Source organism: Ostrea edulis, chromosome 6, assembly GCF_947568905.1.
Source record: "Ostrea edulis chromosome 6, xbOstEdul1.1, whole genome shotgun sequence".
In the NCBI taxonomy this organism is placed as follows: domain Eukaryota; kingdom Metazoa; phylum Mollusca; class Bivalvia; order Ostreida; family Ostreidae; genus Ostrea; species Ostrea edulis.
In genome coordinates, this window is record NC_079169.1 from 92,540,636 (window position 1) to 92,559,233 (window position 18,598).

At 35.4% G+C, this 18,598-nt stretch overlaps 1 protein-coding gene across 2 annotated transcripts in view; it reads left to right on the forward strand.

The window, feature by feature from the left end:
- Nucleotides 1–3,431: 3,431 nt before the first annotated feature.
- Nucleotides 3,432–18,598, forward strand: part of LOC125683448 (uncharacterized) — a 33,567-nt gene continuing 18,400 nt past the window's right edge. The window contains exons 1-5 of one of the 2 annotated variants that reach the window (XM_056142729.1): nt 3,432–3,570; nt 5,751–5,930; nt 6,476–6,586; nt 14,138–14,168; nt 18,082–18,218. In XM_056142729.1, coding sequence (XP_055998704.1) covers nt 3,540–3,570; nt 5,751–5,930; nt 6,476–6,586; nt 14,138–14,168; nt 18,082–18,218 — 490 coding nt within the window. In that variant the 5' untranslated portion in view covers nt 3,432–3,539. Of the gene's footprint in view, nt 3,621–5,750; nt 5,931–6,475; nt 6,587–14,137; nt 14,169–18,081; nt 18,219–18,598 lie in introns of both variants that reach the window. The other variant, XM_056142730.1, reaches the window with a different exon arrangement.

The window sequence follows — 18,598 nt, forward strand, 5'->3', positions numbered from 1 at the left end:
TACCGCCTCGCATTATTTTACTTCGCATCATATTTAATGCGAAGTAAAATTTAATGCGCATCCGTGTGAACGATCGAGGCATTTAATGAATAATGTGTAGATCAGAATTTATTGTTCAAAACACTAGGTCTATATTAGATTGATGATATCAAAATACATGTATAGCATTAGTATGAAGGATATGAAACGGTGGATTCAGTGGATGACTTCCCGCTCTATCTGTAATTTCTGCTTCTCTTGTTCATGATAAACTTTTTATTTTATAAAATGCTGACCTCCTCATAACTTTATTGCATACAATATTTTTCGTTCCGTTCCGTCTTCTGTTTAGTTTTCCGTTCAGCGTTTTAGCAACACTCTCTCTTAGATAGTGTGTAGGTTATAGAAAGTGTGTATAAGATGTTAATATCGGTACACAAGTTGTTGGATAATAGAAAATATAAGGTTGGTTATATGTACCATTAGTTTTTCCTTCTCGGCACACGTTTTAATGGACGATTATTCTGTTCATATAGCCTTTCTCTCACTTAAAATGATTCATTATGTGAAAACTTTCTCTTTATAATTGAATACTCATGGTATCAAATCATATTCGTTTTTTCATTTGATATTTCGTCTGTTTGCAAAACCTTTGGAAATGAAAGTTTAAGAAGTGGGAATCCCAATTTTCATCTTTTTTAATTCTAAAGACTATCTAGATTTTATGTGGTTTTAGGTGTCCTCTAGGTCTTATTTATACATGTACTTAATTAACTGTAGATCTCATAAGAATATTTTGATAGATATGCATGCTCAATACATTATGTTCTTTCAAAAAACTATACTTTCTCATTTATTCTAAAAATAGATAATTTGATAGTACCTCGAGCATAGTGTATACTTTTATTTGTACCTCGTTTGGTATTGAAATTGTTATGCTTTATAGTTCACAAATGAAACGATAAAATTAATTTGTTGGGTCAAATGCAGATTAATATCGTTGGGAACATGCATCAGATGCGCAAAATTTTGCAGAATTCCCCTTGTTTGACGGTGACCTCGGAATGCTACCGAAAACTGCTATACCTCTGTAGGTTGGTAAAACCAGTGTGTGTGTGTGTGTGTGTGTGTGTGTGTGTGTGTGTGTGTGTGTGTGTGTGTGTGTGTCCTGTTTTGGATATAGATATGCCAATACTTTTTGCTTCGCCCTCAAACACGGTTAAGCCGTAAAACATATTTTACCGTAATTATTATTAGTATACAGAGGTCATAAGTTATTTACAGAAACATTATTATTATTATATATTTATTCACCAATCAAGGGCCCTCAGGGGGCATATACAAATTAACAATTAAACATTATAACTACATGATACAATTTACACATGTGTACCATATATACGTTAAGGGTTTCTACATTGACATAAGTATTGAATTCTCATCACAATACTGATTGGAAATGTACTGTACAATAAGTGTGCTATATGGGAAGTAAAGTAAAACAATATTATAAAATGTTGTCACAAGCACAGAGGGTACCAAGGGACGGTGCCTGAGCCAAGTCTATCAGACTGGCAGTCTTGTACCCTAAGTGTTTAAGACAGCTTATTTATAGTATACACAAAAATAAATACATGATACCACAATATGTACACATGCATACCATATACAGATGTTATATATTCAAGACAGCTTACATGAGTATTGTATACAATTAAATAGAACTACACAATACGATAAACAGATATATACCATTTCTACATTGATGTTGGTCTTGAGTTGGCTTATAGTACTGATTGAAAATGCGATGTACAACAAGGATGTTACATGGGTAGGAAAATGAAACAATATTATAAAATGTTGTCACGAATACAGGGGGTACCAAGGGACAGTGCCTTTGCCAAGTCAATCAGACTGGCAGTCTTGAACCCCAAGTATTCGAGACAGCTAGCTTATTTATAGATGTGTTTATTTGAAAGTGATAAGGAGTAAATTATACATACAATTATAGTTATACAACCCTTAGTATTCTATATCCCTGTTTTTAAAATCATTTTACTGATTTGTTTGAGTATTCGTGCATTTTCATTTGTCATGAGCCAGATCAACTTTTGATCATTATTCATGTTACAGAAGTTCTTACAGCAGTTATTCACCAATTCATATAAAACATTTCTTTCTTCCTCATTATGAGAACATGACAGTAAAAATGTTTTTCATCATCAAGTGTATTGGTATTACATCTAGTACAGTGTCTATCTTGTCTAGGAATGCCTTGGTATCGGCCTCTTTCAATATTTAATCTGTGTGCCGATATGCGAAAGCGTGTAAAACTTCTCTGCTCAAAGTTTTTGAGTAATTCTAATTATTTCTCCTGACCAAAGTTTTGTTTAAAAGATATGTAGCACTTTAATTTTTGTCGTATTGTGAAGTAGCTTGTGATTTCCATTCCTTAACATAATTTTTGAATAAACAATCTTTCAGTTCACTTTTGAATTTATGTACTTTGGCACAAGTCAAATTCTGAACACCATCTAGCTTATTGATAAGAAAATTGGTGGTACTGTACCGTGACGGAACATTCTGTTCAAACAGTGACTTAGATTCACAATATGCATCATTCAATAGTGGAAAAGATTGACCAAGGTTTTCAAGTCTGTACCAATAACTTAATATCGATTTGACAATGTCAAAGTATAGAGGAAATCTTTCCAATTCAGAAAACACAGCAAAATTTGTTGCAGATTTGTGTACCCCAAGTATTGATTTACAAAATTTCAAATGAAGTTTGTCACAAAATAGGTTGGAGTACATTTTATTAATGTTACAGCCTGGAGTTCTTAATATTTTTGAAGGTGAATTTATAGAACCCCAAATTTCATATGCATATAATAAGATAAGTTTATGGTATGGTCAAAAATGTGCATAGTGGTTTTAATATGTGGATTCAGTGAAATGAAATCTTTCCCGAGTTTAAAGAAAGCTTTTAGGGCTTTTTGATAAAGTTGTTTTTGAGCAAAGGAGAAAGAACCAGAAGAGCAAAATAAAACTCCTAGGTAATTATAATCTGATACACATTCAAGCTCGACATCATCAAAGAAAAATTTTGATTTGGAGAGTCTACCTGCTTTGTTAAAAACTATTATCTTGGTTTTTGCTGTATTAATATTGAGACACTAATCACTGCAATATTTATGTAAAATATTCAACTCTTGTTGTAATCCATCAGCAGAGGAAAAGAGTAAAATTCTGTCATCAGCATACATCAAGTGCCTGTGGCTTAGGACTGTGAATTCAAATGAATTATTTAAAATCAAAACTTTTCTGAGACTTGATTTTCAACATTTTTAAAAACTATTTTGCTTTGGAGTGAATGTTCTTACAATAAACAAGAAAATTCCAGTATGTAAAGTTTGTTGTAAGTCTCACGCACAGGTTCTAAGCTTGTTTGGGGCCCAGCCCCAGCATGTGGTGTCATGCGTGCCTTTGTCACCGTGTGTGTAAAAATAGCACAAACCCGGTTCGGGTGACTTGATATAATTTTCACTTTCGTTTTCCTAATGCATTGTCATGCAATGGCTAAAGCGACGAGTGAGTAAATTCTATGTGATGTAGATTTAAGGGTGGTTTATCATTATCAGGTAGGTTAATATTGAATAATTGTTTTAATTATAAACGGCAGATTGGGTTTGTTTTGGTGTGTGTGGCAGACCGTGAACGAAATGTAATGTAGCAACAATGTGCGTATGTGGCATTTGATGTCTCCATTTGGGTCAACGCTGACACATAATGACATATGTATGATTGTGTAGTCTAGTTAGAAAAATCACAGGAGTTCGTAATTTTGTTAATAAAGTTAGCAACGTATAGCTTATCCATGGCTTTATCTGTTTATTGACTTTATTGATAAATCACACCTATAATCTGTCCCGGGACAAACCCTCGTCACCTCCCAGTATCACTGTAGCCCAGTCGACAGTATTTCCGATGGGAGGGGGGGGGGGTTAATTTTTAATTTGGAGGTACATAAATATTAAATGTGAGGGCTTTACTGGTAGTAATCTTGATATCTGCGAGATTATAGGACAAAGGTAGAAGTCAGAGGCAGAGATTTTCAGACTTTGATTGATTGGCACTTTGACAGTCTCATTTAGTGTACATTATGAATTAAGGAGCTATTTGCTAAGTGAAGTATATATCGAATTCTCTATCAAGGCTTTGTTTCCCCATCATGAATGAAATGGCTGAGGTATAGACAGTGCTACCACATTACATCACTGAAGTCTAACAGGGACCTATATACTAACAGGGACCTATATACTAACTTAGTATATAGGTCCCAGAGTCTATGTTATGAATTTGATGACTTTACATGTAAATTTTCTCAAAGTTCTTGAATTAATGCACTAAACAGTATAAGAAAAATAATTTTTCATCATTTATTTGTTTGGGATAGAGGACAAGATTTGCTGTCTATAGGACTCCACAAAGCCGTGTATGTTATAGACAATGGACCTTGTTCCCTTGGTGGACTTTCCCAACCCCACACTTGTACTAATAAAGGATTCTCTACAGGGACATTTTGAATTGAAATTCAGAATATAGATCTATGTTGGGCCACATGTACTGTGAGTGAGGTCAAGTCTGTAGTTGGGATGACTAAAGCCATTATATGGGTGATCAGTAGGGGTGTGTATTGCTCAAGATTTTCCGATACGATACGATACAATATTTTCTGATGCGATATCCGATATATTGGATTTTCAATGTAGTTAAGCATTTTCTGAAGTAAAATATCAAAAATTAAAAAAATGAAGTGGTTTAATATCTTTTATTTCATAACAAAACAAACAATGACAATTAAAGTTTGAGGAAACTCCAATGTCACAATGTAAAAGCGAGGATTAAAGCCTGAGGCATCTCTGATGTGTCACAATGTAAAAGCGGGGATTAAAGTCCGAGAAATCTCCGATGTGTCACAATGTAAAAGCGAGGATTAAAGTCTGAGGAATCTTTGATGTCACAATGTAAAAGCGGTTATTATAAAGTCTGAGGATTCGTGTTCCTGTTAGAAACCATTTGTTAAATTATGAACCTCGATCCCGACTATTAAAAGGGCTATTTTTAAACCCGACTTTATATCGTATCGTATCGTCGAAACACCGTATCGTATATCGCTGGACAGGCGTATATCGGTACATTTCGATATATCGATATATTGATTCACCCCTAGTGATCAGTGGTTGTGAATTATATCTGACACACGTACAGTTCACAATCCCTCAATAACATTTAAAGTTTTCATTATCCGCTGAGGGAGTATATATGATCAAGTATTTCATTTATAAATAAAGCATTGTAAAGCTTCATTTTAAAAACATTTTAAAATATGTATAAAGATGATAAACAAAATACAGTGTCTGTGAAAGTGAAACACATAAATTTTATTTGACGTATTCATTTCAAGCAAAATAAATTTAGCCTCACAAAATAATATTCTTACTGTGTAAGTGCTATATGAAATGATATCAGCCAAATTGATAAATATTCACTATTTATTTATACAGTGTATATGTATATATATATATATGTATATATATATATATATATATATATAGAGAGAGAGAGAGAGAGAGAGAGAGAGAGAGAGGAAAATTTTACAGATTGAAAAAAAAACTTCAACTGCTCTGTCTGAGATTTCATTTTCAGTTTGTATCTTTCGCTGTAATATTTATATTTTTCATTTTCTATTTGTAACGATTTGTTTCAAGAAATGGCTGCAAACCAATTCAACCTAAGACCACCAGGGCAGTTATGTCCCTTTGAAAGCAGGCAATGGGAGGCACTGAAAAGAGTCCAGAACTGTTCCAAGCCAGAGTACTACCACTGTCTGCCCAATCAGTACAATCAACCAGGCCAGATCTGTGTCAAGGCCAACTGGGTGTCCAAAAGTAAGTTTACTGAAAACTTATTCATGTATGGATCCTGTGACCTATAAGATGATGTGACCATATATATTAAATTGTGATGATTTGTTTTTCCTTTAGTTATGGTGCATTTCTTTGTATAACTAAAATTGTATAATAATCCGTTCTAAATACTTGTAATAAAATGAAATGTGTTTTGTTATTTGAACAATTCAAGCTAATATTGATATATTGACAAGTCAGCTGATGCACCTAGGTTAATATGATTCTGTGCACTGCACATTCGTCTGTTTATTGATTTTATAAATAAACATCTAGCGGGGCTGTATCATGTGCTGTACACTTTATTGGTATTAAAAGTGATTTTCACATGGTATACAAATGTCATTATTATCATTAGATCATAATTGAAGGTTCCAAATTCTTCCTATATGGCTCATGCAGGGCATGAAATTGCAAATAAACATATTGGCATTTTGTTTTGATTCTTCATTTGCTGCCATAGAGTTGCTTCTGATGCTGAATTTGAACAGATATGTATTTTATGTGACATTTTTTATTCTATGTAGATTACTGCCCAATTTTCAACACAGATGCAAATGACATGGACCTGATTCCGTGTGACCTTCAATACGGAGCGTGCTCAGACACAGATTTCAGATCTAATGAGGTCTATAAATGTAAGTACATGAAACAGAAACCAGACTATTGCTGTCCTGGCAGAGATTATCACAGCCATTATTATGTCAGATAAGATCCCAGTCTCCATTCATTAATTTATACAATTATTAAGAGTAGTGTGATCATTATTTTATTAAAATGAATCTATATATATATATATATATTGTAGTACATCTGCTGTACTTAGTGATACTAATTATAAGTAGTTGGTGGGAGTCTGAGAGAGTAACCTACAGAAAAGCATTAACATTTTTTGTGCTTTTAGACCCTGAATTTTCATGTTACTGGTGTCTTTCTTAGTTTTTTCTAAATCAATATGTCTAATTGTGTTAGTCCTAGATGTCATCGATTTATAGTTTTGTTGACATTACCGCTCGGTATCACGTGTCGTGTTGAGCTGCACATGTCTGTGTAAATGTATCTTAATCATGCTACACTGTTGTGTTTAAAACTTTCCCCAGTCAGACACTCCTTATACATACATATGTAGTGTATCAATTGTACTCTCGCGTGTCAGTGACCCGCTTACTGCGCACAAACTCTTCAGTAATGGACTATTGTCTAGTTGTCAGCTGATTTTGAATAGATTTAACATGGTCATTGTATTTCTAAAAATAAGAAACACTAAGTTTCTGTATCGGGAAATCTTGATTGGTTTAATCTGAAATTGAGGAAAAAATGATACATGTAATTAAAGGAAGTGAATTAGATTGTGTTTTAGGGGAATTTTTCATTCCTCTACCTGGTTATAAAGAGTGCATGGGGACTTTAGAACTTCCTTAACTCTGAACAAAATGAAGATCAATGAGTGACCTTCAGTCTTCACATACATGTACTAATAGTGCATAGCTATTGGAGTCATCAAAAGTAATTTAATGATTAATGTAGATATGGATAAGATGATATAAATATGGCACTTATATAAATGGAAATCAAGAAAAAGCCTATTGAAAAAACCTAAATCAGTCTGAGAATACTTGTTTTCATCACAGACATCAAGAAAACTTGAAATGGAGAGTGATGAGTAGATTGTAACTTTTCCAGAAGATAAAATTCCTTGTGTTTAGATGCATGCTAAGTGCATAGCTATCTTTTATCCTTGTTGACCAGTAGTATGATGAATAAATATGTTGTATATAAACAGATGAGTAGTATAGCTTAAGGAAATTAAGAATCTGAATCTATAAATGTATCAAATCCTGGCCCCAGGTGGCAGGAAAGGGCATTAATAATCTTTGTACACTAGGTCCTTGAGTTTGTGAAATAGAATGAAACAATAACCCTTGGTTTGCGACGATGGGTCCTTGAATACGTTGAAAAATAATCAGTTTGAAAAAAAAAACAAGAAAAAAAGGTGTTTTTCCACTTTCAGTCTGAAAGAAATAAGGTAGTTAGGTATAGGCATTTTTTTTTTAGCTCACCTGAGCCGAAGGCTGAAGCTCAGAGCTTTTCTGATCAAAATTTGTCCGCTGTCTGTCATGTCTCCATTGGCGTCGTCGACGTAAACTTTTCACATTTTCATCTTCTTCTCCAGAACCACTGGGCCAATTTCAACCAAACTTGGCAAAAAGCATCCTTGGGTGAAGGGGATTCAAGTTTCTGAAATAAAGGGCAATGCCTCCTTCAAAGGGGAGATAATCACAAAAATGCAAAAATAGGGTGGGGTCATTTAAAAATCTTCTCAGAACCACCTGGCCAGAAAAACTTAAATTTACATGAAAGCTCCCTGGCATAGTGAAGATTCAAGTTTGTAAAAATCATAACCCCCGGGGGTATGTTGGGGCCACAATAGGGGATCAAATTTATACATACGAATATATAAAGAAAATCTTTTAAAATCTTCTTTTCAAGAAATACCAGGCCATATGAGTAGAGATTGGAGTGAAAGCTTCCTGATTTATTCAGATCATGGCCCCAATGGTAGGGTGGGGGCCACAAAGAGGGTAAAAGTTTTACATGCTGATATAGGAAAATCTCCAGAACCACTGGACCAGTCAATCAAACTTGGAACAAATTATCCTTAGGTGAAGGGTATTCAAGTTTGTTCAAATGAAGGACCATGCCCCTTCAAAGGGGAGATAATCACAGAAATTCAAAATTAGGGTGGGGTCATTTAAAAACCTTTTTCTCAAGAACCACTGGGCCAGAAGAGCTGAAATTTACATAAAAGCTTTCTGACGAAGTGGAGATTCAAGTTTGTTAAAATCATGACCCCTGAGGTTAGGAAGGGGCCACAATAGGGGATCAAAGTTTTACATGCAAATGTACATGGAACCAAACTTGGCGCAAAGCATCCTTCAATGAAATTTGTTGATACGAAAGGCCATATCCGTCTACAAAGGCATATGATAATTGATGAATTTGTAGTCAAGTTTAATGATTTTAAAGTTTGATAATGAATTTTTAGTCGTAACTTTGTATATTTTTTTCTGAACCAAGCTGCTTGTATAATGATAGTTTTGCTTGAAGCTTGTTTATTGCTAGGAACTTCTGCTCAGGTGAGTGATGTGATCCATATGGGCCTCTTGTTTATAATTCCATGTTTTGATTTGAAATATCTTTATTGTAAAAATTAAAGCACATTTCTATTGTCACTAGTTTTATTTCACCTCAGCTTTCCTTGAGGATTATACATGTGTGTATATGTCTTTCCTGCTTGTTCTATTTTGTCTTATGGCCTTAAGATAGCATATATTATGTTCAAAATCATATACAAACAGAACAAATTTAAACTGTTGTTTAAACTGTTACTGATCATGGCATCCCCACACCCATAATTGTAATTAACAAATTTCACAAGGTCTAATCTGAGAAGGGGGATTATGTCTACATGTAGGTGTTGAACCATCTGTTTTTTTCTCTTGTTATAGTTTTTAAGTAAAGACTGTGTCCCGGGGGTGTCAAAGGCGAACCATGTATATAAAACAATAAAAAATAATATGTACAGGATAATTAACTTCCTCGGCCAATGCATTTCATGTTGATATGTCTAGTTTCTAGAGATCCATAACAACACAGATTATATTGATATAGCTCTGTTAAATGTTTAGGTAAGGCTTTCAAGTACAAATAGTGACAAAATTCAACATTTGGACAGAAAATGAAAACAAATTCATTTTCAAAGTAGAAATAATGGGTCGGTGGGTGTGATTCAATCTAATTGAAATTAGATGTTAGATCCGCTTGCATACTCGCTACACAAACATCTAACAACATCCCGTAGAGGGTCACGTCAGAGGTCAAATTCGATTGACCAATGAAATCACCGCTGGTAAATTCATTGAATTTTGTTGAAGCCGATAAGTCTAGAGTGATACCGAATTTGACCTCTGACGTGACCCTCTATGGGATGTTTTTAGATGTTTGTGTAGCGAGTATGCGAGCGGATCCAACATCTTATTTTAATTAGATTGGGTGTGATTGAGAGTTTCTCAGGAAATGGGCATATTTTCTCTAACTGGCCTCAAGTAATGGTTACGTGTGGATTACAACAGAGGTGAAGTTCACATCACAACAGTGGTCTAAATTCGTGTATAGAAAGTCATTTTTTCAAATCATATTAATTTGTTGAAGCATTAAGACTCAGGTAAGAACAGTGGCCTAAAGCCTATATTACATTTGAGCTTTTTCTGTACTCAACACATTCATATATTGGCACTGAGTTGTACAGCTTAGAGTCTATATAGAATAGACTGCCACTCATGCACATGCACTCACATACACACACATGTTGCCGGGGGAAACCAGTACCTGGGCTGTGTTCAAGATCGTAGCGGTGACGTAGATAGTGCTATGAAATTGAACAGACATCTAGGTTAGCCCTACATAGGGATAACATGCAAGCATTAATTCATACAGTGTATTCAATAGACCTAGATATTTAGCTTAACAGCTAGGTGAGCCGCTGCAATCTTAAACGCAGTCCTGATGTCCTCATCAATATTACAGATTTCTCCTGGAGTCAATACTTGTCTGTTGTCAGTATCATGTAGATTTCTCCTGGAGTCAATACTTGTCTGTTCTCAGTATCATACAGATTTCTCCTGGAGTCAATACTTGTCTGTTGTCAGTATCATGTAGATTTCTCCTGGAGTCAATACTTGTCTGTTGTCAGTATCATACAGATTTCTCCTGGAGTCAATACTTGTCTGTTGTCTGTATCATACAGACTTCTCCTGGAGTCAATACTTGTCTGTTGTCAGTATCATACAGATTTCTCCTGGAGTCAATACTTGTCTGTTCTCAGTATCATGTAGATTTCTCCTGGAGTCAATACTTGTCTGTTGTCTGTATCATACAGACTTCTCCTGGAGTCAATACTTGTCTGTTTTCAGTATCATGCAAACTTCTCCTGGAGTCAATACTTGTCTGTTGTCTGTATCATACAGACTTCTCCTGGAGTCAATACTTGTCTGTTGTCTGTATCATACAGACTTCTCCTGGAGTCAATACTTGTCTGTTGTCTGTATCATGTAGACTTCTCCTGGAGTCAATACTTGTCTGTTGTCAGTATCATACAGATTTCTCCTGGAGTCAATACTTGTCTGTTGTCAGTATCATGTAGATTTCTCCTGGAGTCAATACTTGTCTGTTGTCAGTATCATACAGACTTCTCCTGGAGTCAATACTTGTCTCTTGTCAGTATCATACAGACTTCTCCTGGAGTCAATACTTGTCTGTTGTCAGTATCATGTAGATTTCTCCTGGAGTCAATACTTGTCTGTTGTCTGTATCATACAGACTTCTCCTGGAGTCAATACTTGTCTGTTGTCTGTATCATACAGACTTCTGGAGTCAATACTTGTCTGTTGTCAGTAGCATACAGACTTCTCCTGGAGTCAATACTTGTCTGTTGTCTGTATCATGTAGATTTTTCCTGGAGTCAATACTTGTTTTTTGTCTGTATCATACAGACTTCTCCTGGAGTCAATACTTGTCTGTTGTCTGTATCATACAGACTTCTCCTGGAGTCAATACTTGTCTGTTGTCAGTATCATGTAGATTTCTCCTGGAGTCAGTACTTGTCTGTTGTCTGTATCATACAGACTTCTCCTGGAGTCAATACTTGTCTGTTGTCTGTATCATACAGACTTCTCCTGAAGTCAATACTTGTCTGTTGTCAGTATCATGTAGATTTCTCCTGGAGTCAGTACTTGTCTGTTGTCAGTATCATACAGATTTCTCCTGGAGTCAATACTTGTCTGTTGTCAGTATCATGTAGATTTCTCCTAGAGTCAGTAATTGTCTGTTGTCAGTATCATACAGACTTCTCCTGGAGTCAATACTTGTCTGTTGTCAGTATCATACAGACTTCTCCTGGAGTCAATACTTGTCTGTTGTCTGTATCATACAGACTTCTCCTGGAGTCAATACTTGTCTGTTGTCTGTATCATACAGACTTCTCCTGGAGTCAATACTTGTCTGTTGTCAGTATCATGTAGATTTCTCCTGGAGTCAGTACTTGTCTGTTGTCTGTATCATACAGATTTCTCCTGGAGTCAATACTTGTCTGTTGTCTGTATCATACAGACTTCTCCTGGAGTCAATACTTGTCTGTTGTCAGTATCATACAGACTTCTCCTGGAGTCAATACTTGTCTGTTGTCTGTATCATGTAGATTTTTCCTGGAGTCAATACTTGTCTGTTGTCTGTATCATACAGACTTCTCCTGGAGTCAATACTTGTCTGTTGTCAGTATCATGTAGATTTCTCCTGGAGTCAGTACTTGTCTGTTGTCAGTATCATACAGATTTCTCCTGGAGTCAATACTTGTCTGTTGTCAGTATCATACAGACTTCTCCTGGAGTCAATACTTGTCTGTTGTCAGTATCATACAGATTTCTCCTGGAGTCAATACTTGTCTGTTGTCAGTATCATGTGGATTTCTCCTGGAGTCAGTACTTGTCTGTTGTCAGTATCATACAGACTTCTCCTGGAGTCAATACTTGTCTGTTGTCAGTATCATACAGACTTCTCCTGGAGTCAATACTTGTCTGTTGTCTGTATCATACAGATTTCTCCTGGAGTCAATACTTGTCTGTTGTCTGTATCATGTAGATGTCTCCTGGAGTCAATACTTGTCTGTTGTCTGTATCATACAGATTTCTCCTGGAGTCAATACTCATCTGTTGTCAGTATCATGTAGATTTCTCCTGGAGTCAATACTTGTCTGTTGTCAGTATCATACAGATTTCTCCTGGAGTCAATACTTGTCTGTTGTCAGTATCATGTAGATTTCTCCTGGAGTCAATACTTGTCTGTTGTCAGTATCATACAGACTTCTCCTGGAGTCAATACTTGTCTGTTGTCAGTATCATGCAGACTTCTCCTGGAGTCAATACTTGTCTGTTGTCTGTATCATACAGACTTCTCCTGGAGTCAATACTTGTCTGTTGTCAGTATCATGCAGACTTCTCCTGGAGTCAATACTTGTCTGTTGTCTGTATCATACAGACTTCTCCTGGAGTCAATACTTGTCTGTTGTCTGTATCATGTAGATTTCTCCTGGAGTCAGTACTTGTCTGTTGTCAGTATCATACAGATTTCTCCTGGAGTCAATACTTGTCTGTTGTCAGTATCATGTAGATTTCTCCTGGAGTCAGTACTTGTCTGTTGTCAGTATCATACAGACTTCTCCTGGAGTCAATACTTGTCTGTTGTCAGTATCATACAGACTTCTCCTGGAGTCAATACTTGTCTGTTGTCTGTATCATACAGACTTCTCCTGGAGTCAATACTTGTCTGTTGTCTGTATCATACAGATTTCTCCTGGAGTCAATACTTGTCTGTTGTCTGTATCATACAGATTTCTCCTGGAGTCAATACTTGTCTGTTGTCAGTATCATGTAGATTTCTCCTGGAGTCAGTACTTGTCTGTTGTCAGTATCATACAGACTTCTCCTAGAGTCAATACTTGTCTGTTGTCTGTATCATACAGACTTCTCCTGGAGTCAATACTTGTCTGTTGTCTGTATCATACAGACTTCTCCTGGAGTCAATACTTGTCTGTTGTCATTATCATGTAGATTTCTCCTGGAGTCAATACTTGTCTGTTGTCAGTATCATACAGATTTCTCCTGGAGTCAATACTTGTCTGTTGTCTGTATCATGTAGATGTCTCCTGGAGTCAATACTTGTCTGTTGTCAGTATCATACAGACTTCTCCTGGAGTCAATACTTGTCTGTTGTCAGTATCATATAGATTTCTCCTGGAGTCAATACTTGTCTGTTGTCTGTATCATGTAGATTTCTCCTGGAGTCAATACTTGTCTGTTGTCAGTATCATACAGATTTCTCTTGGAGTCAATACTTGTCTGTTGTCAGTATTCATGACAAATATATATTGCGTCTGGTATTATCCTATACAGACAGCTCTAGGCTGCATTGCATTTTATGATTTGCATTGTATCTTCAAGAAGAAAAAAGTATTGCATTGTATATAATCTATATTGTATTTTAAATAGCTGCATATAGATTTTTATTTTCTCTTTCATATGGAACTTTATGTTGATAATAAATATTACTGTTACGGGTTGCTATTTTTCTTACAGATGCTGGGTGTCTGAATAAAACATCTATAATGTAAGTATACATGTGAAGTGTTCATTTCAATCTCTACATACCGGTACAACTTAAGGCTTGTTAAATACATGCATGTTTATTTTTCACATGCTGAATACGCTTCAAAAGACTTTTTTGCATTATATTGGGATTAATTGGATCTTAAGCAGAAAGCAATGAGTTAATGATTTATTTTAATCTATCCCAGGGACAATGTATGATTTGTATATCAGCCACATTGCAGATTATGCAATGTTTACTTGGTACGTACAGTACACTAATACAGTTGTATCATTGTTGGAAACTCAGAGTTAACTTATATCAATTTATAGTTAACACCCAGTGTATTGTAGTATATTAGAGCATGTATAAGAAGATTGACTTTACCAGAGTGTTCTATTCTGACGTTAGGGCGGGGTCAAACTTGGTATATAGTGTTTACATGCAAGTGTAAAACACTTAGATAACATCTTCTTTAATGCTATTGTTACTAAATTGAAACTAAATATATATATTTAGAAGTAGGTAGTCCTAAATCACTATGTCCAATTTGTGCCCACCTCAGAAACCAAAATCACTACCCCTGGGATCATGAAATTTGCAGTCTTAGTAAATCACTAAAATTGCAAAATTTCATGATCCCAGGGGTAGAGGTTTTGGTACCAGGGTGGGGGCAAAATGGACATAGTGATTAAATGTCTTCATCATTGCAAGACTTTTTAATTTTGCTAATGAATTTACACTTTATAAAAACTAAATGCATATTTAGGAAAAGCAGAAGGGTGTACCAAATTGTGAATTTTGCAACCCATGGGGTCTGACTCGAGGGCGGGTCCAAAATAGTCATTTAATGTTAATATAACATTTATTATGTAAAGTCTTTCATCAGTATGGGTACTTTCAAGGGCCCTTGTGGTTTTTGAAAGAACACATCTTGTTTTATACTGCTGCTGAATATTAGGATTTAGTTTAGATATACAGAACAGGAAAATCATAGATTTCATAGCCCTTGGGTATATTTTTGACTGGTACTTAAAGTGACTGAGGAGGCCTGTATGCCTCTTGTTTTATTTGAAGACTTGCAGAACCAAGTAAGGTTCTATAAAAACCTAGTCCTGTTGAATATAGTGTCTAATTTTATTTTAAAGGTGTAAATGTCACCAATTTTCCTGTAAATAGCTGCAGTATGAACTCTCTCTTACTCTCTCTTTCTCACTCTCTCTCTCCATTTCTCTCTATCTCCTTCTCTCTCTGTAAAGATTATTAAACAATATCATGAATGGACAAAGACTATATTAACATTGTATTAACATTGTGTTAAATATTGTGCATGTAGTGGCAACTTAACATTAATAATTTGCTTTATGAAATAAATCATGATAATGTTACGGATACAGATGTTGCCCTGAAATGTAGTCACAACCTTCCATTCAGAGAAATACCGATTCAGTTTGCATTTCAGCTTAATTGGTACACCATGACCTACATTAGGGCTAAAAGTAGGTCAAATTGTTTCCTGGACTTTTTTTCATTATGGATACAGATACCGTACCGAAATTTTGTCATCTCTGTTCGATGGGTGCATGATATACCGTTTACGGTACTCTTTAACAGCACTATTTCGATTAATAAGTGTCACGAGTCCGGGTTTTTAGAGTGTCATTCTGGTTATTCAATATACTGCGAATTACACGATTCACTGTTAAATATGTTCAATAATTTTTTGCATTTACTTGATATCTTGATATTAATTTCATTATAAAATACACAATGCTAAATTGATGATCTAACTATTGTTGAAAATTAGATGGCTTATAATGCAATGTCTTGTATTATGATGTCATAATAACAATGTCAAATTTTGTTATTGTTTTTAGTTCACTTGAGCCTTCAGCTCAAAGTTTGTCTGTTGCCTGTCGTCTGTGTTGGCGTAAATTTTTCACATTTTCATGTTCTTCTTCAGAATCACCGGGTCAGCTTCAACCAAACTTGGCACAAAACATCCTTGGGTAAAGGGCTTTCAAGTTTGTTCAAATGAAGGGTCATGCCCCCATCAAAGGGGGGATAATTACAAAAATGCAAAAATAGGGTGGGGTCATTTAAAAATCTTCTTAACCCTTACTACGCTACTTATATAATTACTATACTGGCTGCTGCTGCTGATTCTTGTTGTTTCAGAAGACAAAATTGATGAATCATTTTTAAACTGTAATAACTTTTTCATTTTTCAAGATACAGAAAAACTTTACATATGAAAATTGTTCTACAGATTACCATCTTTCCAAATATCTACTTTTAAACTTTATAATTTAAAATCTTACACCTGTGTTTACAGGTAAAACACAGGTAAAGTTTAAAAATATGACAAAATATGTTTGAAATTGTTTTATTGAAGAAATATTGCCTTAGTGATGCCTTTTATAGTTAGTGTGAATTGCAGAATATAAAATGGTAAAAAAAAAAAAATGTCATTTTACACCTTTGCAACAGGTAAATACAGGTAAACCAGGTGAAGAAAATAAATGAATTTTACAAGAAAACGTGTTTGTTTTTTCCTGCTGTTTTTCTGATTTGTATGCTTTTATCATGTTTATGTATACTACATATCTTGCTAGCAAGTTCGTTTGGTTAGCAATCAGAGCCCACATCTCATTTTTAAATAGCATGTTAAAAAAATCAATAGGTTCAGGATTCTCTGTAATCGGTGTGTTTAGCCCTGGCGTCCCTGTAAATGGAGCACAAGATGGTATTGAATCATAACGAGTCCAACCAAACTCTTCATCTTCGCGAACATTTATATCCTTCACTGATTGATCAAAGTCTATTTCTCTAACGACTTCAATAATATTTGATATATCTTCAGGCCCGAACCCTTCAAAGTCGCTCTCATCACCGGAATCTTGTAATAATTGCATTAAGTCATCATCGATGTCCGATTCATTTTCACTTTCCGCCATGATTGTGTGTCATTCTTTTTTTGTCACTTCGTCTAAGTTATTTTTCTGTTTAACATTTATATAAAAGTTTTCATTATTTCAAGCGCAAGACCGACCCGATTCATATATCTATAGGTTAAGGATAATTGCCGAGTTGTTCCGAACATCTAGTGATTGCAGAGCAATGCTTTATTTACGTCTATACAAAAACGACATATGCCGCGATCAGCAGCAATGGACAAAATAGTCAGTGTGGCTTAAGCCGCAAATAGCGTAGTAAGGGTTAATAACCACTGGGCCAGAGGAGCTGAAATCACATGAAAACTTCCTGACATAGCGCAGATTCAAGTTTATTGATATCATGACCCCTGTGGTAGGATGGGACCACAAAAGGGGATCAAAGTTTTGCTTACAAATATATATGGTCCAAAATCTTTAAAAATCTTCTCAAGAAACGCTGGGCCAGGAAAGTAGAAATTTCCATGAAAGTGTCCTAGCTGACATTATGCAGATTCAAGTTTGTTAAAATCATGGCCCCTGGGGGTAGGATGCAACCACAATAGGCGATCAAAGTTTTACATACTAATACATGTATATAGAGAAAATCTTTAAAAATCTTTTCGAGGTTCATTGGGCCAAAGAAGTTTACATTTACATGAAAACTTTCCTGACATAGTGCAGATTCAAGTTTGTGAAAATCATGGCTCCCGGGGGTAGGTTGGGGCCACAATAGGGACCAAAGTTTTACATTCGAATATATAATATGGAAAATCTTTAGATATGGACCAAGGTGACTCAGGTGAGCGATGTGGCCCATGGGCCTCTTATTTTTCAAATTCCACCGAAGAGCCATAGGGCGAAAGCTCTTTGAAATCTTCGACAGAATTTGTGCTATACTTTACCTATACCAAGGACTTATTTTATTCCTATTTATATATAATTGTATGTCTGAATTTTTCAAAACTCTTTACTTCAGGAAACTTATTTGTATATTGTAGAGGAGTAACCACAGGCAAGACTCCAGAATCCTCAGTTCAGCCACTGACCATTGCGCTAGCAGTTATCATACCCCTCATCATTCTACTGGTCCTTGGATTGATTGTCTGTGTTTATTGCCGAAGACGGAAAAGTAGAAGTAAGAGGAATTATTGAATCTTTGTGTAGCTCACCTGAGCTGAAGGCTTAAGTGAGATTATCTGATCAAAACTTGTCTTTGGTTAGCATTATTAACTTCTTAGAAATTGTCCAACTAATAACTATAAAATTAAGCTAAAAGCATCCTTGGGTTAAACTCACAATTTTTTTTCTGTCGACTCACATAGGGAGCTACATGTACTCCTTGGCATCGGGTCTGTCCTGCAGATTCACTGCTTCACTACCACCCTCATATGCAAGGGTCACAATAGGTAACATGTATATACATGTTTAAAAGGAAAATATATAAAACCAATGAAAAATTAAACTATACCTATGGAACTTGAAAAGTTTGGTCCCAATGACATCGATTCGAATACT